We start from the raw sequence: 25,008 nt of genomic DNA, 5'->3' as shown, positions 1-25,008 counted from the left end.
TTTTTTTTGAAAAACGCAAACTGTTTATTTCTGTAAACTGAGCACAGAGATGTTCTTCACAGCCCCAACGCAGGCCAGACCTCTTCCCCAGCAGGAGCGGAGCAGGGGAGACGAAGGAGGGGGGAGCGCTGGGAAACGGGCTCCGCGGGCACCATGCCCACCGCGCCATTCTATAACGGTAGAGCGACCTTGGGACTTTGGGGTGCAGACCCCAGGTTGAAACCCCAGATTTCCTAGCCGCTGTGGGGGCTGGAGCTGCCACTCCCCAAACACAGTGAGGGGGCCAGCCCCATAGTGTTAAGCCCGACCTTTGGACAGTATGGGGTAAGCTCTTGGTTCTGCTGGGGTTCCCAACCCTCACCTGAAGCCTTTGTCCCTGGGGTCCTGGGAGTCCCCAAAAGTGAACCCTGAAACGCTCCCCAGGTCAGACCTGGACTCGGCCTCTGTCCCTGCTTGTGCCATGATGAGATTTCAGGGAAAGAATGGGAATGGGTGGCTTCAGACCACATGACCAAGCCACTGCCAGGCAGGGTTTAAGGCAAATTTTCTCGCTTGCTTCGGGCTGGGCAGGACCAAACTTCTCACCACCTAGCGCAGAGCATAGGCAACTTGGAACGAAGCAGAGCCGAGGACCCAGGAGTGAATTCCAAGGGGTCTGGGTGTGACTCGTGGGACACGTGTGTGTGCTGGCGAAGGCTGCGGGAGGTGGGCACAGGCCCTGGCACAGTGGCCCCCAGGGCCAAGGACAACCAGGCTGGCGACACTGGCCCGGGCTCAGGAGCAGTGTGCTGGTGGTGGTGTTGGGGCTGCTTGGGCCTCACACGGAGCACCCTCACAGTGGATGAGGGGCACAACCTTGACGTTAAAATGATTTTTCTTCAGGACCAACAGAAGAAAGAGGGGGAAGAAAAGGAGGTTGAAGGAAGCTGGGGCATGAGCTCATGAGATGGGGCATGGCGGGCACAGCAGGACATGGGAGGTGGGCAGGGTAGGCAGGGCAGTGGGGGGCAGACGCCGGGGCTGGGCACTGCCTCTCCTTGCATCTCTTCTCCCTGGTGGGCAGGCGGGCTGGGAGCCGAGACCGGCGGTCCCCAGGCCCTGGGAGCAGGAGGTGGCGCGGGCGAGGGGCATGGGAGGGCAGGGCTACTCCGTCTGGGCGTCATAGTTGGCGCCCCCAGCCTTCTTGAGCTCGCTCTTGATAAAATCCTCCTCCAGCTCCTTCCGGTCGCTGATCACAAACTCTTTTGCGAAATTCTGCAAGAACAGTGAAAACACATAGATCCCAGTTAACCAGGAGGCGGCACGAGACCTCTGGGTGCCCAGTCCATGTGCCAGGTGGTCCCCAGCACCTGAAGCTTCAGAAACTCCAGAGTGAAGAGAAAGCACAGCTGGTGGCAGGGAACCCGAGATGGAGAGGCAGTCACTGGACCTTGCTGGCATTCAGTCAATAAACACCAAGGCCAGGCTATGGGGCACAGAGACGGACACGGCAGTCACTGCCTGATCCTGGGGTCCCTGGGTGGCAAGCACATCGTCCTCAGATCAGGGACATGAGGGCCTCAGTACGTGCTGGCAGTGGAAATGGAGGAAGCAGGTGAGCTGGCTTATCAAAGAACCCTAAGCCCTGGAGATAAACGGGCATTTACAATGGGCTCCTAAGATTCAGCGAGCAGGCGTGCTTCATGATGGCGCAGATACGACCCAGAGGAAGCTACCAGATACGAAGGCCAAGAAAGCCACCATATGACCCGAGTCTGTATAGAAAAGTCATCACAGCCAGCGAGATCACTGAGTATCTGGGCTGGCGCCAGGCGGACCCACAGAGCAAACACTGTCCTCAAACCCCAGCACTCGCACGCCCAGGGCCACATACACACCTGCACCCAGGGAGAGCTGAGGACACAGGGACTCGTGTCCAGCCAGTGAAAGGAGCTGGGCAGGGATCCAGGCCACTGTGGAGTGAGCCTCAACACCCAATGCCAGGGCCCAGCGTGGTGGCCTAGCAGCTAAAGTTCTCACCTTGAATGCACCAGGATCCAATATGGGCACCAGTTCTAATCCCAGCAGCCCCACTTCCCATCCAGCTCCCTGCTTGTGGCCTGGGAAAACAGGCGAGGACAGCTCAAAGCCTTGGGACTCTGCACCCACACGGGAGGCCTGGAGGAAGTTCCTGGCTCCTGGCTTTGGATCGGCGGAGCACTGGCCATTGCAGCCGCTTGGGGAGTAAGTCATTGAACAGATCTTCCTCTCTGTCTTTCCTCCTCTCTGTATATCTGACTTTGCATCAAAAATAAAATTTATCTTAAAAAAAAAAAACCAACGCCAGGCCCAAGTAGCCAGCCACTAAAGGCACTGTCTGATCCCAGTTTTTAACATTTATTTATTGATTGATTTCAAAGTCAGATTTACAAAGAAAGAGATCTATCAGTTGGGTCTTCCCCAAGTGGGGCTGGGCCAGGCCAAAGCCAGAAACTTCCTCTGGGTCTCTCAGCAGGTGCAGGGGCCCGAGCACTTAGCCCATCCTTGGAGCTGGACGGGAAGTGGAGCAGCCAGGACTTGAACTGGCATTCACATGGGAAGCTGGAGTCACACGCAAAGGCTTTTAAATAAAAATAAGTAAATTTTTTTTTTTAAAAAAAAAGAGGGGGTGGTGGCAGGCACAGTATCCTAGTGGCTAAAGTCCTCGCCTTGCATGTGCTGGGATTCATACGGGCATTGGTTCATGTCCCAGCTGCTCCACTCCCCAGGACGGTCCAAGGCCTTGGGACCTGCACCAATGCGGGAGACCTAGAGGAACCTCCTGGCCCCTGGCTTCGGATCAGCTCAGCTCTAGCTGCTGCGGCCACTTGAGGAGTGACCCAGTGGACGGAAGATCTTTGCCTCTCCGTCTCTCCTTCTCTCTGTAGATCTGACCTTACAATAAAAATAACTCTTTTCTTTAAAAGTTCCTGAAAAATAAAATCAAGAACTAAATTTATCAAACAAATAAACATAAAATAAAAGGACTCCATCCTGCCAAGAAGGACCTCAAGTTCAAGTTCTCCAGTGTCCTTGCTATCAGGGAGGTTAATATTCACCAAGCAGCCGAGGTGTGCCAGGCACAGCCTCATGCCCTTTCTCATTTAACCCTCCCTCCCTGTATCAGCTTTTTTTTCCTTCTTCTTCTTTTAAGATAAGTTCCCTGGGCTAAGCAGGAAGAGACTTGGCACAAAAACACCCTAAAGAAACTTTGTATCCCCCCCATGGACCTGACCAGGACAGTGGGATTGGGCAAGCTGGACCTGACAGACAGAAGAGGTTTGCCAACCCTGGACCCCGACAGCTCGGGGGAGGGGAGGAGGTGCTGAGCGCCTGAGCGGCGAAGCCCACAGCCAACGGCGTCCAAAGTTCTCCACCGTGTCGTAGCTCCGGCAGGTGACTCAAAGACATCGGTGCTGTGGCGCCTGGGTCAGTTAGCTATCTCAAGGTGTGGATTAAGAAGAAACGGGCTTGATAAGATCTAAAGTGAATAACACTTGCAGCTGTGCACAGCCCGACTTAAAACCATACACATACACGGAAAAACAGGCCATAACCCCGAATAAGCAGCAACGCAGGACAACACAATACCACAATAAATGTAAAGGAGCAAAACTTAAAACAAAACAAACAAACAAACAAAAATACACTTGGTGTTAACATATTTAAAAAAAAAAAAACCAAACTCCAGGGACAAATTTAACACCAAAATATCAGCCAAACTCACATCCGTCCTTTGCTTTCTGCCTCAGATGACAGAAGTGATGCTTGTTCTGTCTTCTGAAGACAGGTTTTTGTTGTCACGCCTTGGGGAGACAAGTGGTTCAACAAGTCCTGGGGTCATTGCCCCCCCACCTCGCACACAGTAGCAGGAAGCTAAACAGGGAGCGGAGGCAGACTTGATCCCAGGCACTCCGAAAGGGAGCGCAGGTGACCCCAGCGGCAGCCTAACATGCAATGCCACAGCTCCCTCATCTTTAATTTGTGACCCACACACGCATTTCTGAGGCTCCAGGGTCAGCAGACACACCGCAGGGCCAGCGGCCATGCTCCAGGCCCATCAGGACAGAGCCCATGTCCTCCCTGGGGCCGAAGCCTGGGCCTGCTTCTCAGGTGGTGGGCCTCGCTGGGCCCAGGGTTCCCCATGGGAGAGCTGGACAGAAAAGGAGGGCCAGGTCTTCTCCTTGGAATACCAGACACCAAGCACGAGGGTCACCCAACAACTCCTGCCGCCAGCCGCTCTCCCGTGCCTGGGAGGGGGAAGTGACGGCCCCGGGAAGTCTCTGAGAGAAGGAAGAGAGGCAAAGGGCTCTGAAGGAAGCAAAAGATGTGGTCTGTGTGGTAGCTTTGCAAGTTAAGCTTCTGCCTGACAACACCAGCATCCAAGACCAGGCTGCTCCACTTTGAGTCCAGCTCCCTGTTAATAGCCCAAGTGCTCAGGCCCCTGTACCCACCTGGGATAACCAGGAGAATCTCCTGGCTCCTGGTTTCAGACTAGCTCAGCTTTGGCTGTTTTAGCCATTTGGGGAGTGAATCAGGAGATGGAAGTGTATTCTCTCGCTCTCTCAGGAAAAGGAGAAGAGGAAACATACAACAGCTCGGGCCCAGCACACTCGTCTCCATGAAAATAGGGGGACCAGACCAAGGCCTCTCCAGAGCCCTCTCCCCCATCAGTCACTAGGGACCCACACCCGCATGGCTAGAGTATAGGGGTATGGACAAAGTCCCCCTACAGACTGCAGGGTCCAGGGCTCTGGGGAACCTGGCTTACAACAACGCACTCAGATCTGAAAAGGAAGGCTGGGCTTCCCTCAGGCCATGCCAAGCCCTTGCCACAAAGAGCAGAAGACAGAGCCGTTCCTCCCACACACGGGTCAGAGGGCCATGGGTGGGCAAGGCACACACAGGCCACAGCACGCCTCCCTGCTCACCCACGACCCACAGTGCGGCAGAAAGCCTCAGGCAGCCTGGGACAACGTGGGCCGGATAAAAAGCCTCTGCAGTCAGACCTCCAGGTACGCCCCCACTCCTCCCTCCCACCCATCATCTCCTGAAATACTCCACTAAAGGGCAAGATTCTATCAGAACAAGGAAATTGATCTGAAGAGAAGAGGCTCTGGACAGGCATAAGTTATCCAAGCAGGAGGGAGACCAGCAGATGAGGCCGGTCTCACGCTGGACGGACTGGCCGGCTAACCTCCACACCATCCAGGGTGGCTCAGGGTGACAGCGGCCTGCCTCATGGGGGAAGGAACAGGCATGGGGTCCCAGGGTGGGCTGCAGGCAGATCTGGGTCACAACCAAACAGGAGCACCTGAGCCCTATGTGCCACCCACTTGCCCAGCCACCCCACCCTCCAGACACAGCCTGGCAACTTCTGTAGTGGGAGATGCCCGCATCTTGCCTGACCTCTGACAACTGCTTCATCTGCGATGGGGGACAGCTCCTGCGTCCATGGCAGAATCATAAATCATTCATGGCATTCCCGCTCCGTGTCCCCTGCTGAGTCCAGACTTAACCTCTGAATCCTTCTTAACCCAAAGCTCCAAATAGCCCCCGGCTATCGGTCAGCTGACAAGCTGGAGATGGCATCTGGGTTCTTTGGTTCCTGTCCAGTCCAAGCTGTGCCCAGCACCTCCTGTTCCTGCCCCACTGCCAGGACGGTGAGTTTTTCCCCAAGAGAGAACCTCAACACACACACAAAGATGTTCACTGTAAGCAAACACAGGCTGGTTCCATTTTTCAACAGAAGTCAGATAAATAAGTAAACAGCATCTATGTTGGATACTTCACGTTCGCCAAGCATCCATTACGCAGTCTCATGTAACTGTCACAGATCTGTGAGCTGGACAAGACCAATGAGAACTGAGGCACAGGGAGGTGCTGCGCAGAGAAAGTGCACACACACACACACACACACAGAACACACTTCACCGGCTGCCACACACACAGCACACCTCACAGGCTGCACATGGCCCACCACACTCATTCACAAAGCAGCAGTGAACCGTTAAAATTCTGAGACTGCAAATGGAAATAGGAGACCATAAAAGTAGGAGATGCCCTGCTTCTTTCCCAGGCCACAGGCAGGGAGCTGGACTGGAAGTGGAGCAGCTGGGACTCAAACCGGCACTTACACAGCATACCAGCACCAGAGGTAGAGTTGTAATTTACTATGTCATGGTGTCAACCCTTCCAGCTTCTTTCTAAGGCACATGCAGGAAGGTAGCAGGTGATGGGCTAAGCGCTTGGGACTCTGCCACTCACGTGGGTGGCCTGGATTAAATGCCTAGTTCCTGATTTCAGCTTGGCTCAGCCCTGGCCAAGGTGGACATGTGGGGAGTAAAGCTGGGTGTAGACTTCTCTGCATCTCTACATGACAAATGGGGCAGGTGTCCTGTCCAGGACAGTTCCGTGCAGCCGACCCAAGAGCAGTGACGGCAGGGCAGCCATGCGTGCTGCCACTCAGCGCATTCTCCAGGTACAAGGCCAGTGTCTCCCAGCCCAAGCCACCCACAGCCCCTGCTGCCAGGCCACCGCTGCCCCCACCAGGCTGGTTTCTGTCTCCTGTTGTCCCCTCTCCAGCAGCCACAGACACGGCTCATTGCTCAGCCGGGATCTGAACATGGACATGGCTCATTGCTCAGCCGGGCTCTGAATGTGGGCTAGAGACCTCGCGTCCAGCTTCCGGAGCCTCAGGCCTGTTCGCGTAAGCTGTGGACTTGCCAGGGCCTGGTTTCCCTCCTGCTGCATCAATGTGACCCGCCAGGGAAGGAGCCAGAACTGTGTGAAGTCAGCAGTGACACTGGGACAAAGCTGGGATTTGGCCGGTGGTCTCGTCTCAGACATTGGCAAGACAATCGGGCATTGACGGGGGTGGAGGGGGATCACAAGATCCCATGTGCTGCCCATGTGGCCACACTCTCCATGGGAAAAGTCCCCCAAGCAGACACTGCTTGTATCAGCTCGCTGGATCCCTGTAATGCCGGGAGAGGCAGCAACGCTGCGAGCACCACCCTGTCGCAGCCACGCAGGCTGTGCCCCCTGAACACTGCACAGCCAGGCCTGTCTACACACTGCGGTTCTTTCAAAGGCCAATTCATAAATAACCTGCCCACTTTCTTAAAGGGGGGAAAAGAACAGGAAACTATTTCAGAATTTGGCAAATTACAACATGTCCACCCATCTGATTTACCATGTGCAAAATGGGGAAACTGAGGCCCAGGAAGGAAGAGTTGGGTAGAAAGTCGATGCATCATGACCTGCCCAGTGATAACGCCAGCACACTGGTGTAACTCGGTAAGCCCACACCTGCAGCGCCGGTTTGAGTCTTGGCTGCTCCACTTCTGAACCAATTATTTGCTACTGACTTAAGAAAGCAGCAGAATTTGACTCAAGTGTTTGGGTCCCTGGAAGACCTGGAAGAAGTTCCCGGTCCCTGTCTTTGGCACAACCCAACCAACGCAGCCATTGTGGCCATCTGGAGAGTGAACCAGTGGATGAAAGATCTCTGTCTCCCTTTCTAGCTCTGCCTTTTAAATAGAAAATATACATCTTCAAAAAAAACTTAAGGAACAAAAGCCACTACCCAGGGACTCCACCTTCCACTGTGCACAAAGTGCAGGATGGGGCAGGATGCCATTCATGCCAGTTAACAGTTCATTCACCATCTTACACAAACGCCAACCTGTACACAGTGGCAAGAAGAAGCTGAGCCAGGGCTCCCGCTGGAGTGCAGGACAGCCCCCGGACAGCATCCATGTGACCCAGGGGACAGCCAGTGGCCCTGCTCAGTGACCATGCAAAGTCAGCAGGCCCCAGGCAGCCTCATTAGCCACAGTGAAAGCTGCAGTGTAAGTGGGAGGGCTGCGGGAGCTTCTGGCAGCACGCACAAACAGAAAACGCCCTGCTGACGGGCAAACCTCCACTGCACATCCTCCTTCCCGACAGGCCCCCAGTACACATCGGCACCGCGTTACACTATAGCTGCCAGCCATACAAGCTGGCCATGTGACCCGAGCTGAGGCCAATCAGATCCCTGGCTTCTGAGACACACAGACACGGAGAAAAGAGGTCTCTTTCTTCTGTGCTTCTGACCTAGAAGGACCCACTTCCACTGTGCTGAGGCCTAAGGCCAACCAGAACGGAGATGAGCGTGGGCCCCAAGGCAGCCGAACCTGACGGGGTGTGCAGACACAGGAACTGCAGCTCCTGCTGGCTCATGCATGAAGGCTCTGGGCACAGAGCCAGTTTCCCACAGTCCCACTCAGTCGCAGGCTCACCCATCCACCCACTCAAAATTTGAAACTGTGGATAACTCCAAGGGGTATTAGGACTCCTCTGGGGGTGACAAGAATGTTCTGGAACTTGATGCTAGTGATGGTTGTCAGACACTGAATATGCCAAATGCCACTGCACTGGATCCTTTGAAAGGCCAAGGGGTCCATTTCATTATATTTTACGTTTTAAAAAAGTGAGAGAGAATAAAAACAATATGTGAGAGTCAGCAGTTGGGAAGGGGTCCCTGCCCCACCCTGCCAGGCCCCAGCCCCACCAGCTCTCCCTAACCCCCCCCAGAGAGGGGCAGGCCACAGAGAGCTGGTCCCACAGAGCATTCTGGCCAGGGAGCACAGGATCTTACACATTTCCATCTGCTGCCACCCAGGAGAGCCCTAAAAACTAGTGGGCTGTTAAACCCCAGTGCTCTGGAGAAAACCGGCCAGGACAATGGGACCAAAGGTCAAAGGCATCCCAAAGCCAGGGGCAGGGCCAGACAGCTGGCTGACATGGGGTTGCCAGGAGCGCCCAGCAGATGTGATGGGAATGGAGGTTACCGAGCACTGACGCTACCCCTGGCATGGCACTCAGATGAGATTCACCTCTTCCTCTTGTTATCTGAGAGGCAGAGAGATAATCCTGAGCTGTTGGCTCACTCCCCAGATGTCCACGGCGGCCCAGCCAGAAGCTAGGAGCCAGGAGCTCCAAGTCGGGTCTCCCTTGTGCTTGGCAGGAATGCAATGAGTCAGGCCACTGCCTGCTGCTTCCCACAGTGCACACCAGCAGGAAGCTGGAACTGGAGCTGGGCTGGCCTCCAACTCAGGCTGTCTGGCACGGGACGCAGGCATCCGAGCTGCTGGCTGACCCTCCAGGACACACGCCCACCCCCAGTTAGTTTCTCACACAAAAGCTTTCTTTTGGAAATTTTATATTAACAGAAAAGCTGCAGGAAATAGTACAGAGTGTTTCCTCCCCCACAACACACGGGCGCAGGCACACGCAGGCACACACAGTTCCCCCCAACTGTCGGTGGCACACTTGTCACCAGGAGAAGCCCGCCTGGGCCGGCAGCATCTCCCTGCACCCCAGACTTGACTCAAACTCTGCCATGTTTCTGTCCTGGGGTCCAGGATCCCAGCGCTGACCTTCAGGCTTATTTTTTAGCAATGTAGTCGCCATTAGAACAAGCACAGGCCAACCTGAACGCATTATTGCACCTGAAAGCTCAGAGACCAAGCGAGGCAAGCCCCCTGCCCCACGGAGCAGGACCCTGGGACCCTGGCCCATGCGGGTTATCAGTGCCAGAGGCAGAGGGAGGTGGCTATCCACCTTGCTCTGAGGGTGTGATGACTGGGACAGCCAACACAGCACCTGCCCCAGCCTGCATTCTGGGGCCAAGTGACCGTCTCAGCAATGGTGTGATGACCCTGAATGGCAGTATGGCTCGGCCAACATCCCAGCTGAGTCACACTCCCAGGAATCCTACCCGGGGCCCTCTGTCCAGCTGGGTGCTGACCCATGCCCCCACCCCTCCTAGCCCCAGAAGAGCCCGGACCACATACCTGGACCACCTCCTTCACCAGCGTCTTGTCCGTGCCGGTCTTGGCCCGCTGCAGCCCGCTGACGTTCTCGCCAATCCACGTGATGAGGGCGAACTTGGACCTCCTGCTCATGGCGTCTCCCGTGGTGAAGCGCACGAAGGCGAACAACCGCACGTCATCTGTGGCCCAGAGCAGAGAGGGACGCTGTGGTCATTCCTGGGCCCGGACAGCCCTGGCCTTGCAGCTGTGAGCATGCCGGCAGCAACAGGTGCATGGGGCAGGGAGGAGGCTCTCCTTGCGCTGGCCAACATTGTCCCCCAGCCCTGACTGCAGTGGCACTTCAGTGTCCATCCAACAGATGGCAATGAGGACTCAGACAGGTCAATGGCAGCTCAAAGTCACGCTGGAATCTGGACCAGCCTCTCTGACATTTCTGGCCTTCCAAGGCCCAGGCTCCAGTCACTCACTGGCATCGCAGAGGGGGCAGCCATCCCCCAGCTCAACCTCAGAACCTTTGTTGCAACAGGAAAGCCATGTGGTGCCCACGAGAGAGTGCCAGGGATCGGACAGGGAGAGAGGACCCAAAGGGAAATGGGCCTGGGGTGTTTAGACGGCATTTCCAAGGGGCGTGTTGTGCTTGCTACACCACAGCCACTCTGGCGGTGACCGGGCTGCACTCTGTAACCCTCTGCTTTGCTGCCTCACCACAGTTCCCACATGGCTGCTTCACAATCTCCCCCAAAACGACCACCAAACACCCCTCCTGTGCTCCCCACCCACGCTCTGCGCCTTGAGGAGGAAGCCGCAGGTCCGGCTCAGCTCACGACAGGGGCAGTTCCCACCCTAACTGTCGCTATGACATCAGCCTGCAGCGCTGCAGCCTGGCAAGTGCTGGGTACAGGAGCCCCTGCCTCTCAGGCGACAGCTTACGTCCATACGGTGACACGCCGGCGTGAGACGGTCCCTCTCACTGAACACAGTGGGCCCACCTCTCAAACCTCCTGCAGATTTGGGTCCCTACAGCCTTTTCCTCTTTTCCTTTGTGAGTGAGCTGGTTATTTTACACTGGCTTTTGCATTATTTGAAAGAAAAGATGAAGCTCTTTCATCTGCTAGTTCAATCCCCAAATGTATACAATAGCCAGGCTGGGCCGGGCCAAGCCAGAGCCACATGGCAGGGTCCAGAAACTCATCAGAACCCAAGTGCTTGAGCCATCGCCCACTGCCTCCCAGGGTGCTCGCCCATCAGCAGGAAGCCGAGCACAGGCAAAAGAATCAGAAAACCAGAATGCAAACTCGCAAGCAGAACAGGACGGACGTGCAGCTCAATGGTTAGTCAGCCATTTGGGACGCCATAACCCAGAGCTGAGTGTTCAAGTTCTGGCTCACTCCCGATGCTAGCTTTTTGCTACTGCCCACCCCGAGGGGCAGCAACGAGATGGGTCTGCCAACCCTCGGGGAGATGGGACCTGAGGTCCTGATTTTAACCTTCAGCCTGACCCACTCCCAGCGGCTGCAGGCAATGGAGGAATGAAGCAATGGGTGGAAGATCTCCCTCAGTCTCTCTTTCAGAGAAAATGAAATGAAATTGAAAAAAAAATTAACCAAGCATGGATTTGGATTCAGCAGGTATGGGGCAGAGTGTGGGTCTGCGCTTCCGGGCTGCCTGGCACAGGCCAACCCTGAGATTTTAGAGAACCTCTCCGGGGACCCCACGCTGGCTCCCACACCACATCCGGGAGCCCAGGAACCCGCGAGTTAAGCCACCACCCTCTGTCAACAAGTGACACAGCCCTGAGCTCATACAGCTCACTTGGCCACTCCAAATACCAGGGTGCTGTCTGCAGCATGCCTTTTGGGGAGAGCACCTCTGGGTACCAGGTAACCCCTCAGACCTGGGGGGCCAGGCAGGGAAGCTGTGGTGCATGCCCCAATGCAGGGTCCAGCAGCACTCCTGCGGGCACAGTGTTTGTCATGGGTTGCTTGTTATTAAAGTTCTAGATACACAACAGAGATTATCGATTTGATAGAGCAATAAGAGAGACACAGGAAGAGATCTTCCATCTGCTGATCAGGGCTGGAAGTTCATCCTGGTCTCCCTCATGAGTGGCAGGGACCCAACCAAGTACTAGGGTGTCCCAGGTTGTGCGTCTGAGTACACAGCCGGGACTAGAATCAGCTCTCCAACGAGGCAGGCTGGCATTGCAGGCAGCCGCCCAGCGCGCTGTCTCACTAGTCTGTTCAGAAAACAAAGGTGTACTTCATAATCTCCTTGCGTCTTCATTACAAGGCCAGCAGCACCTTCACCATCGACATCCAATTATCATCTGCTATTCAAGAGCACTCGGCTCAGGGACCCCAGGGCTCTGCGGAGCCCTCCTTGGCGGAGGGGTCAGGGCTGACGGGGACAGGGTGGTCTCAGACGCCTCACAGAGGGGTGACAGGGCTTGGTAAGCAGCCAGACGGGAGCAGGCACAGAGGAGGAGCCTGCAGGGAGCTCACTCTGCAGGGCACCGACTTTCTGCACTGTGGGCCCTTCTCATTCCACCTGCCTTTTCTTTATCAGGACAGGAGTCACGTAAGACAACATTCCACAGGTGAACCGTATCGGGGCACCCAGTGCCACGTGCAGCAGCTCCAGCACCCGACTCTGAGGGTGCTGGGCCTCCAGAGGGGCACTCACCAACACCTCCCAGCAGGTGCTGTTCACCCCAGCCCTCCCCGCCCCACTTTCTGTCCCAGTGGGCTGGGCTGTCCCAGATGTGTCATGGGAACGGAGTCAACCACTGGGACCCAAGGCACCTCGTTCCTCTTCAGAAGCACATGTTATTCAGTGCGGCATGAACACACGGGGTGATGCGACACCTCCCTGCACAGGCCGACCCCTAGGACACAGCACAAGAGCTACAAGACGCCCTGGTAGGACACGGTGGGAGCTTCTGCCCAGAGCTGCCATCAGACCTCTCCGGGGAAGAGGTGTGTGGCCCCGTGTGGCTGCTGGGGGCACAGGGCATGGGCAGAGGCCTTCAGACAGATGGCTTCACAGTCTCTGCTCCGGGTGCTGTGAGGGATCCAGCACCAAGGTGTTGAACCAAGGTGTTGGCCTCAACCTGCCAGCTGCCTCCCACCAGACCGCATGGAGAGTGTGTCTCCATGGTAGCCACTCCCCGTTTCCCACGTCCCTATAGCTCCACACAGACTGCAGCTCCCAGGACCCCATCTGGATCCTAAGGCCTGTCTACTCAGAGCTGCCAGGTGGGAAGGTTGCTGGGCCTGCTCTGGAGCACCCTGTGTGTGGGCTGGCCACGGGGGAGTCTCCCCACGTCTCCCGGGGGCTGGTTCCTGAGGCTGGCCCTCTAGCATGTGTGTCTCTCAGACCCTCCCAGTCCACCTCAGGCAGCACTGTCCCCCTAGGGTCCCCTGTCCTTGCTGAAGAGCCACAAGCATTTACCAATGCAAGCCCGAGTGCCTAGCACCAGCCCCAAGACTGGCATGGGACAGACGCAGTCAGTCACACCCCCCCCAAGGACGCTGGGACCTTGTAGAACTCAGGGCAGAGGGGGGTCGGGGGCAGCCCAGCTCCTGGCAGCAGGCATGCTTATCTGATAACAACACGGTCACCCAGACTGCTGACGAACGTGGTTCTAAACATCCAAGGGTCAGGTTATGCCTGCAGACAGGCCACTGGGGATCCAGTGCAACACGGGAAAGCCAGCTGAATTGGGTGACAAAACCCAAGCCGTGCCACCGCCACCAGCAGCCCGGCAGCCTCCCGACCTCCTCTCCCGACAGAGGGCCCCTGCCCACGGGGACCCCACACCTGGCACGCAGGAGGAGGAAGTTCCGGCTCTTGCACTCACTCTGCCTGCTCTTCCTTGGCCCAGTGGCCGCCCCTGCAGCACAGCAGTGGCCTGGCAGAGCTGGTCCCTGCTTTGGTGTGGAGTGTGGCGAGGAACAGGGCCCTGAGGCCGAGTCCCCATCATCTAGCTTAACAGCAGCAGATGGAAGCCCCAGGCTGAGCCTCAGTGGTCCTAGCTACAGAATGGGGGCACCTCTGTCGCCAGCACACCTAGTCTGCCTCCTCCTGGTCTCCAAGTGGGGCCTCCTGGGCACACACAGCGTTAACTCAGTCACTGCAGGGACAAGGCTCATAGCTGCTGGCCAGCAAAGCACTTAGACTCACACATTGTCCCACCGCAGTGTCTGTGGGGTCAGCACGGCTCACAGCCCCATTTTACAAAGAAACGAGGCTCTGAGGGGTGCAGGCACAGTGGAGTACCTCAGTTCTCCAGGTTAGGAGGTTCCACAGGGTACCCAAGACCCTCCAGGCCCCGCCTCTCCACGCAGGTGGGACTGGGGCCCTAGGGTAAGGCCTGGGCGATACTTCTGCTGCCCAGCTCAGCTGGCTGCAGAGAGAAGAGGAAATGTGAGGGGCCTCAGGCAGGAGCACAGGGCTGCAATGTGCCAGGGAGGGGCCCGTCCCGCCCCTTCCTCCCCACCCCACCTTGCAAGGACACTCCCTACCGGGTCACAGTCACAAGGCCAGCTCCTCCGCCTCCCCCTCAAGCCCCTGGCCAGCCCCAGCAACACCCCCCCGCCCCCAGCTCCCAGAAAAGGCAGAGCCGCTGCGAGGAAGGATGCAGAGAAACAACAGACCTGTGTCACCTTCCACACCCCCTTCACCCCCCAAGGGCAGAGAAGGTCCCCCATGTGAGGGGCCGCCACCAGGGACAGAGGAAGCTCAGCCAACTGCCTTCCAACCCAGGCTGATGGCAACCAAGAATCCCCAGTTCAGGATCTGTGGGCCCCTTCCCTTCCTGCCAGGGAGAACCTTAAAAGAGTGTGCTAAAACTCCACTCTCAAACCAACCAACCACTGGGTCAGTGAGGAGCCACATCACAGGATAATGAGGGGTTACACTGGTGAAAACAGTACTGGGATCCCCCGGGCAGTGCCCACGGGGAGCTAGAGGGGCTCCCAGAGCACAAAGCTTTGCCCAGATCTCCCCATGCTGCCTCCCTTCTTCCTGTCTGATGTCCAGTGTATGCCTCCTTCCTCTCTGGCCAGGGCTGGACACAGAGTGAGGGATTCAAGAAAAGAGAGCAGCAAGGCAGAAGGGAGAGTCCCAGGACAAGGAAAAGAGCAAAACAAAGGAGTCAGAATTCTCCAGAATCACCACACCACCAGGACGGGCCTCTCCAGCAATTTCCCAAAAACTATGAATGGCACATAACCCCCACCAAGCTGTTAAGGACTCCCTGAGGCCCCTCCAGGCCACGGCCACACAAATTCCAAATCTCAAGTGATCACCAATGGGCAAGTGCTGACCAATCGGTCTCACACAGGGTTCTCACCAGGCTGTCCACCTGGACTGAGGTCCTTGCTTCTTTCCTAAAGGTATTCCAGTGTCCTCTGCCCCTCCCAAAGTCACTCCTGACCAAAACTTCACATAAGCAGAACCATCGACCTTATCATCTTTGAAGGGAGCTGCTGGACACTTTTGATCTTTTGAGCTTCTTCCCCAGGGGTCTCATCTCTGTCCCATCCCAGCATGGAGCACAGAGCCTGGTGTATGACCTATGAGACAAGCAGACCCCTTCATCTCTCCACCCAACACTCCAGTTCAGAGCAAGGAGGAAGAGGAGCGGGAGGAAGTGGCTGCTCTGTGGCTGACCTTACCTTATATAGACTCCTGAGAAGTTATGCAAACAAGGCACAGCAGGGGAAAAAAAAAAAACCCACAACCAAAATGCTGAGTCCTCAGCTTCCACCCCGAGCAGCTGGTCTGAAAGGAAGTAAGGAAGAGTGCTAAGACCCTGCTGCCCAAAGCCGGGCCAGCTGACCCTGAGCTGCTCACAGTGTGGGTGGGATGAGGTCAGGCAGTGAGGGGCCAGGCCTGGAGTAGGGACACCTACTGGTGGCCTCACACCACCCAGGAGGAAGAAGATACTCGCTATGGGTGGACAGTGGGCCCAGCAGCTCAAATGCCAGTGAGGACACCCATCATCAGAGCACCTGCTTTGGCCTATGGGCTTGGGAGCCCAGCTTCCCGCCAAGGCAAGTCCTGGGTGGCAGCAGGCGACGGCTCAGGTGCTTGGGTGCCATGCACAAGGCTGGATGAAGCCCCCAGCTCCTGTCTTCAGCCTGGCCCAGTCAGGATCACTTGCCACATAGGAGGATTGGGGGAGTGAATTCAAGGACCGCATTAGTCTTTTTAACCACCCCTGCAATAGATTTCTTTAAAATGTTCATGTTGGGGAAACCCCATCACCCAGATGCAGAGGCCTGCCCCTCACAGGGCCAGGTGCACTCAGTCTTCTCCAGGCTCCGGCCAGGGGCGAGAGCTGACGCTCACTGGGGCTGCTCCTCTGCCACCCCTGCCCTACACAGGGACGCCTTGCCGTGATCCCTGCCTAATTGCGATTTCATTAGATTCCAATGACCCAGCCAGAACAACCGGAGGAAGGAAAGGCTATTACTCTGTGGAACCCCAGGGGGGCCATGATCTGGATACCCACGTGGTTGGGGAAGCCCGCAACAAACTAGCAAGGCCTGGCCTCTTCTGTTCAGGGAAGCAGGGCACAGCCACTCCTCGTGGGACAGCTCTTGGTGCCCTGCTCTGGTGCCCGAACCTGCCTTTAATGAAAGTGCCTGGCAGTACCAGAAGCAGTGATGCCTGTCCTGTACCATGCATGCATGAGCTGCTCTCAGCCTTTTTCCATGCAGGGGGACTTGGGAGAGTTTGTGGAAAACCAAACTAAAAACTAAGCTTATCTCAGTGCTCAAAATCTTAACAAAATCTTAACCTTCTGCCCAGGATCTGGATTCCTCAGGAGACAGGAACACCGAGGAGGAGAGGAAGTTGCCAGAAAGGGCTAGGGCGGGAACACAGAGTGAGTGGCATGCCCGCACCCTAGGCCCGTATGTGGTGAACACAGGCCCTACTCTGTCCTCCGCCAGGGGGACCGAGGGTCAGCCGGGGCCCCCAGGGACTGAGTCCTTCTACATCTGCAACCGCAGCCTGTCTCCAGGCCATCCCCTACCCAACTCCAGCCGACCTCTGGCCCGCCCGGGCCCAGGGTTCCTTTGACCTACACATGGGAACAATGCAATGCATTTGATAGCCCGGCAAGGGGAGGGGGCGCCCCAGGAGAGGCAGGGCCTCCAGGGCCGCCCAGCTTCCCCACGTGGAGCCACAAAGGCCGGACAATACCCCAGAAAGCACATTTTCCTCCCTCCAAACCCAAGTGCCCAAGAGTTGGGAAGCAGCAGGTGACAGGAGTGTGGGGGCCAGCTAAGAGCCCGGGGGAAGTACCTTCCCCTCACGAAGCTTTCCTCATCTATGAAATGGGATTAGTAGCAGTGCACCCTGCACTGAGTCACGGAGGAGATTACGAAGTCATGAGATGGCTGCAGCAGGCAGAATAACCCCTAGAGGTGTACAGAGGTCCAGATACACGAACCCTCCCGGCACAAGGGACTGTACTAAGGATCTTGAGATGGAGAAAGTGTTGGGGAGGGAGCAGGAAGAACCCCAAAGCCATCACAGGGTCCGAAAGGAGGGAGAGGGGGCAGGACAGTCTAGGCCAGACAACATCACGAAAAGGACTCAACAGCCACGTTGACTCTGGCAAGCCAGGCATGAGAAATAAGGCAGACGGCAGCCAACCACACTGCCCAGGGATTGGCATTGTTCCCAAGGGTGGACCCCATGGAAGGGCCACTGGGCAGCTATTTCAGCCAAGGTGACACCACAGGGCACTGCCACTTTCCCTGGGTCAGGCACACGGCAGACAACAGGATAGAGAAAGATTCGACCCCATGATAAAGGGAGTGAGGAGATGAGCAGCAGGTGTGGCTCTGCCGAGTGTGACCCAGAGCCCTATGTCACCCTGCCTTCCGTGCGGCTGGAGCAGGGGGCCGCAAGGGCTCGACCTGTCCCTGAGCCCTTCCTCTGAGACCTGGGAAGCAGCTCAATGCCCCAGAGGTCCGGACTGTCCCCCTGGGGAAGCCCTGGGCCACAAGGGAGCAGGAGAGAGGCTGTGAGCCCACGGCCTAGGGCTGCCCTCTGCTCCCGGGGGTGCTCCAGAGAGCCGGCTAAAGAGGGACAGACACTCTCCCCAAGGAGACCGGCACCCGAGGGACAGCTCCCTCGCCACCCCGCCACCACGGAGTTGAAGACAGACACACACACCTGACCGTCTACAGTGTGCCTGGGGACACCGGTGTATTGGGCCTTGCCACAGCAAAGCATGACAGATGAGAACAGCGCAAGGAAGACTCCACAGGTAGAGAAGCGGCAAGGGGACAGCCGGCAGCCTCGGACATAGAGTGGACTCAAAACCAGCTCCCACACACCTCAAGCTGACGACGCTGGGTCTCTGACGAAACACTCCCTCCCCGTACACCGACTCACCCTGGCTGAGCTGTGCCCAGGGTGTCAGGGCTCTCAGGATGAGCCAACCCCAGCAGAGCGCCCCATGGCGTCTGCAGCCGTAGGCCTGTGTGGCAGAGAGAGCTGTCCAGCCCCTGACTGACAGCAGGCCCTTGTGCCATGTCTAAGCATCTGGCCCGGAGGAGCATACACTACAAAAGCTTCGGGGGACCAAGGGGATGACCTGTCACCTAAAGTTTAAAAACTCATCTGGCCTGGACTCCAGTTCCAGGCATCGGGGAAAGAGGTCAGGAGGCAACAAAGGCTGTGACGCCCAGCGGGCCCTCTGCAAGCACCTTGGTCAGAAGACAAGGGTGTGGGCCTTGGACGACGCCCAACACTGGGGACAGAAAGCAGAAGGAGAAGCAGCAGACAGAAGTGAGACCACGAGAAGGCAGACACGAAAGGGGAACCCAACAGGCTCGGCCATGCAGACACCGGGGCGGGATCAATGACAAGCACTGGGGAGAAACAAAATTACTGAGCCCAAGAGGCGGCTGCTCCTCCCAGACATGAAGATGCCCAAAGCCTGGCCCTGTTCCAGCCTTTGAGTACATGTGGTACCCAGACATATCAGGCAGGAGGCTGGCTGTGAGGGCGGCAACCACCCGCCCCAACCATACAGAACAAGCAAGCATCCGAGAGAGGATTCTGTACAAGTGACGCGTGGGGCGTGCCTCATCAGCCTAACCAGCACACAGTAGGTCCTCAACAAATATCTGTAGAACACATGGCGGACAGACCACTCAGTACTCCCTGACGTCCCACAAACAGTGACAAGTGCCAAGCTCCCTGGGGAATCTCACAATGCTCTTGGCACAACGGGCACTCTCTCTCCTGCCTTGCTCTCCCCAGTGCAGGACAGCACATGAGGCCAATGCCACGGCCCCACGGGCTAACCCTCCTACTGTAAGTGCCAGGACCCCATACGGGCACCAATTCATGTCCCACTGCTTTACTTCCCATCCAGCTCCCAGCCTAGGAAAGCACTGAGCCTTGGGAACCTGCCCCTGCCTGGGAGACCCAGGAGCTCCTGGCTCCGAGCTTAGCTCCGGCCGTTGTGACCACCTAGGGAGTGAATCAGAGGATGGAAGATCATTCTCTTTGTTTCTTTTCTCTGTAAATCTGCCTTTTCAATAAAAATAATAAATAAATACTTTCTAAAAAGCAGGCACATGGATAGGAGCGGTGTGGCTGTTCCTCAGGACATAGCTGCCGCGATGTGCACCTCACTCTGTCCTGTGACACCCTCCCTAACTCTGTGACCATCCAACGGCTTAGGTCCTTTGCCACTTGGTCTCTCAGCTGCTGAGCTGGCTCTCCACTGCCTGACCTGCAGGCATGGCCGGAACTGTCTTCCACCAGTCACTCCCTCCTCCAGCACTGCTCCAGCAAACCAGGACCCTACAGCTTCAACACCCCCCTCCTCATAAAGACAAAGGAAAGCCTTCCCAACAACTCTGTCCAACAAAGCTGCGGTCACAGCAGCACGGCCTGCACCAACCGGCCAGCAGAGGGGACGGAGTCCTCTGACAGGCCAGGCTGGTTCCTGTGTTCACGCATTGGGGAGGAGTCGGTCAGCCCCACTGGAATGACACTGAGCAAACAGGATTACAGAAAAAGGAAGGGAACATTTCCCCAGAAGGAAGCAGGTGCCAGCAGGGCAAAACAGACCAACTACTGCATCTCTCTCTGAGTGATGCTGTGGGCTACATACCCAGGCTGACCAGAGCATCATGGGACTACCGCCTGCACCATCATCTGGCACCATGGCAGGGCATCTAACCCGAGCCGAGTTCCTGCCCCGTGCTGCCCTCCATGAGCAGGAGCTGTCCACTAATCAGGGCTCCACCCCCTGCACGTTGGTGAGCATTCACTGCACGCCGGCAGTGACCTTCCCACCTTCTACACATCCTGTGACAATCCCGAGCACGATGTGCCATCTCCACCCCCACCATACAGAGGAAGGAGCCAGGCCTCCAGGGATACCGGCCAAGGCGACCCCAGCCCCACCGCTGACGCGCCGAGCCGATCGCTCTAAGTCTGCACCAGCCGGAAGCTGGACTCATTCCCAGATGCCTGAGCTCTTTCCAAAATAAAAACGCCTGTGCCGGAGTCCTCTGGGGCCTCAGCGAGGCCGTGTTTATACACAAGAACTCCTCAGAGGCACTTCGGGGGACACTGGGGGCTGCAGGTGGAGGAGGGGGGCCCACAGCACCAATCCTTGTTACCACACAAAATACATATGGGAAAACACTTCAGGAGCGCAGATAAAAGCACCCCAGCACTCAGTCCTAGGTGGTGACAGTAAGAAGCCCTCAGGCATGGGACCGTCTGCTTGTGTCCATCCCAGTCCTACGACAGGGCCCGCAGAGCAGCTACACGAGCTACTGAGTGAGTGAATGAACAAAGTTCCGAGAGATGAAACTGCATCTGAGTTCTGGCTTGCTTTGTCTTGGTTCTTCTAAAATATTCCACAGGGAATGAATATCAGTTCTAAAGTGTAAAAATGAAATGTGACTTCCCAGCCAGTCCAGGGCACTGGCTCCTTGACTCCGTATGATCAGCCAGCCCCACGTGGCACTGTGGTCAGCGGCATCACAGCCTGTCCATGGGTCCAAGGGCCCTTTTCCTGGTCCTTCCTAGCTGCCTGGGGCTCCATGGGGTGACCTGCAGACGTTCCTGTCCCCACCTCACTGTGGGTTCCACTTTGGCACCACTTTATGCCACAGCAAGCTCCTGCTGCAGGAACACCCGCTGTGCCCCAGGTACCAGTCTGACTTCCTTAACCTCATGACCATACTGTGGCAGAAGGCTTACCAGGATGGCAGGAGTGCATCTGCTGCAGTCACAGGAGTGACAGGTACCAGAACCCCAACAGGGTGATGTACACCAAAGCCCTGACCATGGAGCTGACCACCTGCCAAAGGCTGGTGGCCACTGTGGTCATGCCCAGGCTAAGGGCCTAGACCCATAGCGTGTCAGTCAGGCAGCTTATGTGCACCGTTCAAGCTGGGCACGCATGGGAAACTTGCAAACAGGAAGTGTGTGGTGAGGCCATCCCTGGAGGAGGAAGCCGCCAGAGCAGAGTAGCGACAAGGACAGCGCCCATGGCAGCCGGGCAGTCCTTTTTCAGGGTGACGGCTCAGTTTGCTGCCCTGGGCATGGCCAGGAGCCCCGTTCCACACCAGCAGCCAGCTGCCCAAGGCCACGTGGCGGGTGAGAGGCATGCAGGACATGGCAGCCTAGGGCTTTCTGATCACACAGCACCAGGAGTTGGAGAGAAGAAGGGTGCACGGGGCCGAGTGAGCAGCTGAGGCCCAGAGGAGACAGGCAGGTGCATCTCTACTTGGTGGGGGAGCGTGTCGCACGGTGCCAGGCTGCAGGTGCGCGAGGAGGCTGAGCTGTCTGGGCAGGAGTTGTGAACGGGGAGAGAAGCGATGGGGTGGCCGACACCCCAGCCCCAGCTCATCATTCAGTAGGGAGCAGCAGGGAACCACAGAAGGTTATCGAGCAGAGTCAAAACGTGCTCTGGGGCGCTTTGGTGAGCAGTGACACACAAAGTAAACACTACAGAGGAAGATGGAGCGCTAAGAGACCCCAGCAGTAAGGAGGAAGAGACAGCTGTGGAGAGGCGGGGGTCCACCCCCTCTGGAGCCTCCAGGACGCCCCCTGCCCTGGTGCTGGCTTCTACTCACACAGGAGAAGGCCTGTGACCCAGGCCGGGTCACCCAGAGGTCTGGAGATGTACACAGGACCTCTGGCAGCGGCTCACGCTATGGCCCCACCCATGGACTGAGGCTGGAGCAGGTGCCAGCCACCCCGGGCCCCCGGCCCCACCCAGCCCCACCCAGCCCCACACAGGGGCCTTAGCCCCATCCTGGACAGCCTTCCTGGCAGGGCACTTCCACTGGAGTTCCCCTGCAAGGAAACTCACACACAGGGATGTCTGGCTTAAAGGAACCTGCTCTGGGCTTCCCCGCAACGGGCAGCCCCCAGGAGGAGGGAGGAGCCAGGCTGGTGTCGGGGAGGAATTGGGCATGGCCAAAGGCAGAACCTGGAGATGGAGGAGGCCACGCCAGCCGCCAGCCGCCAGCCGCTCTGGGGAGACAGGGTTAGGGGAGGAGTGGGCAGGCAGCATGCGGAGGCGGGGCGGCAGACAGAAGGCTGGGGGGCAAGGAGACAGAAGAAACGATCTAGAAGAAACCACCCCCCAGAGAGTAGAGGAGGCAGGGAGAGAAAGCCGCTGAGCAAGATGCCCACCCCAGCGTCTACAGGAAGAGGCTGAGGGTGTGGGGGTCCTCCAGGTCCCCTGAGTGTCTTGGATGGAAGCCGGAAGCCCACAGGGCAGTGGGAGGGGCCTCTCTTCTGAACCCCCACCCCAGGGCAGCTTGCCCTTCCAGGCTGTGTGATCTCGGGCAAACCCCTTAACGTCTCTGGGCCTCTCCAGAGGACCTCAGAGGCAGGACCAAGATAAGCTGTGGCAAGTGCAGGTGTGACTAGATGTAGCCAGTGCTGGGGGCTGGGGAGGGTGTTGAGTCCCCAGGGCCCGGCAGGACAAGGCAAGCCGGCAGGCAGCCTGCAGGAAGGGAAGCAGCACCCTGAGAAGAACCAGAACAGACCACACTGAGAACTCGCCCACAAGGGGGTCTGACAGATGGCTATGGAGCACCAGAGCCTGCCTGGGGACCAACAAGCAGCAGGCAAAGTGGTCTTAGCACCCCCCACACCGCCTGACTCTCCCACCCACCTCCCCCCACCATGGGGGCAGGAGGCCTGGACAAAACCAAGGAGCCGCTGCTGGAGGGACCAAGTGTTCCCCAAGGCCCCCAGGCATCTGCTGGGAGGGTAGGGACAGGACACTGTCCTTCCTGGCTACCTTATCACCTTCCCTGCTGGGGGTTGCGGCAGAACAGAGGGAAGGGGCTTGCCAGCTGCAAAGCAGAAATGCTGCTGTTGCTGCTGCAAGGCCCAGTGTGGCCGAGCGCAGCCCAGCGTGGCCCAGCACGGCCCAGTGTGGCCCAGCGCAGCCCAGCGTGGCCCAGCACGGCCCAGTGTGGCCCAGCGCAGCCCAGCGTGGCCCAGCGCAGCCCAGCGTGGCCCAGCACAGCCCAGTGTGGCCCAGCGCAGCCCAGCGTGGCCCAGCACGGCCCAGTGTGGCCCAGAGCAGCCCAGCGTGGCCCAGCGTTGGTCCAGCGCAGCACAGCGTGGCCCAGTGTGGCCATGGCCAGGCGTGCACCCATGGGGAGAGATCACTGGCTGCAGAGGGGAAAGCAGAGCAGCGGGCTGAGAAGCAGGGCTCTACGATGCGAGTCGGGGGCTGCACCCGATGCCCCCAACCCCCTACCCACCACACACCATGTGCCCACAGCACTGCATGTCCTCCAGGCACAGCCAGGTCCCAACAGCGGGGGCTGCGTGTTGCAGGGAGCTCTCAGCAGGAAATCTCAGGGGGTCCGCCACCGCCTCGGCTAGGGGCTCCTCTGGGACTTTCTCACCTGCCTAGCAGGGAAGGGAGAAACTACCCACCCCAACTCATTCCCTCTGAAACGTCTCCTTTTCCATCCCCTCCCCTCAAGCTGTCAACTCCAGGAGCAAGTTCCTCTCTCTCTCTCAATCACACACATTGTCTCACATCCAGCCCACAGACTTCCCAAGTATCCTCTGAATAGACTTAAACACAAAATATCACTCCAGGAAGAAGCAGTCCAGGCCAGCCGCACCCAGGGGCCTCCACCTGGCTTAGCACCACCCCGACACCCAGACGGCCAGACCACATGCAGGAAAACAGTCCTCTCCTGTACCCAGAGGTTAAGCAACTGCCCCAAACCCACACAGTGAGGAAGGGGCCCCCAGGGACCCCAGCCAGCCACGCCCAGCCCTGCCTTCACCTCCAGTCTCAGCCGCCTTTGTCTTCAAGTCCGCCTCCCAAGCTGACGCCCTGGGGGCTGGGAGCGGAGGTCCGTGACCAAAGTCCCCAGCTGGCTGACCACGGGCCCCTGGGTGTTTGCACGGCAGGCGGTGGGACAGGCAACACATGACTGAGCCCGCCACACTTGGACATTTTCCCTACTTGCCCCCTACCCGTGCACCTGGGTAGACCCCTCCCAGATTAGCGAGGGGGCATGTGCAGCTGCCAGGACCCTGCACCGTGTTAGCTGGGCGCAGCCTCTCCCGAATCTTCTCTCAGCTCAGAGGGAATCTTCTTTGTATCTGCCTCTACAGTCTGGACACTGAACATTTAACCCTCTCCCGGCCCTCACCCAGTCCACAAGAAGATTTCTTTCCGGAACGGGCAAGGGGACCCCGGGGGTGCAGCAGCCGGAGCCGCAAGCCCTGCCCTCGGTAGGGTGGCGGGGTCCACCTACACCTGCTCCGGGGGCCCGGGCGCGCCCACCTGTGCACTGCTGGACAAAGCGCTCATACTCCGCTCCCTGCTCGCCAGGGACGATGGTGCAGCCGTCGTACTTGAACGTCACCCTGGGGGTGGAAAGGAGAGTACACGCAGGTCAGCGCGGGGGGCGCGAGGCCGAGCCGCGCCGCCCCCGCGCGCCCCGGATGCCCGAGGCCGCCTCACCAGATGACGGCCGAGCCGTCGTCGCGCACCAGGTTGTACGCCGCCCGGCAAGCCTCCTTGTCGATCTTGGTGGCCATGGCTGGGTCCTGCGGGAGCCACCGAGCGCGCCCCGGGCGGCTGCAGCGATCCGAGGGCGAGGAGAGCGCCGAGCGCGGACACCGC

General features: G+C 57.9%; 1 protein-coding gene across 1 annotated transcript; it reads right to left on the bottom strand.

Annotated features, from left to right (window-relative positions):
* On the bottom strand, positions 1-25,008 carry COTL1 (coactosin like F-actin binding protein 1). The gene is made up of 4 exons (XM_040982293.1): positions 24,847-25,008; positions 24,667-24,749; positions 9,858-10,015; positions 1-1,254 (listed from the first exon to the last, which is right to left on the bottom strand). The coding sequence occupies exons 1-4, from the start codon at positions 24,921-24,923 to the stop codon at positions 1,144-1,146; spliced, it is 429 nt and encodes a 142-aa protein (XP_040838227.1). The 5' UTR covers positions 24,924-25,008; the 3' UTR covers positions 1-1,143.

The sequence above is a fragment of the Ochotona curzoniae genome, unplaced genomic scaffold (assembly GCF_017591425.1).
Source record: "Ochotona curzoniae isolate NIBS_2020 unplaced genomic scaffold, NIBS_Ocur_1.0 contig_3622, whole genome shotgun sequence".
Lineage (NCBI taxonomy): Eukaryota > Metazoa > Chordata > Mammalia > Lagomorpha > Ochotonidae > Ochotona > Ochotona curzoniae.
Note: the sequence above shows the minus strand (reverse complement) of the source record. Positions and strands in the feature narration are given on the sequence as shown.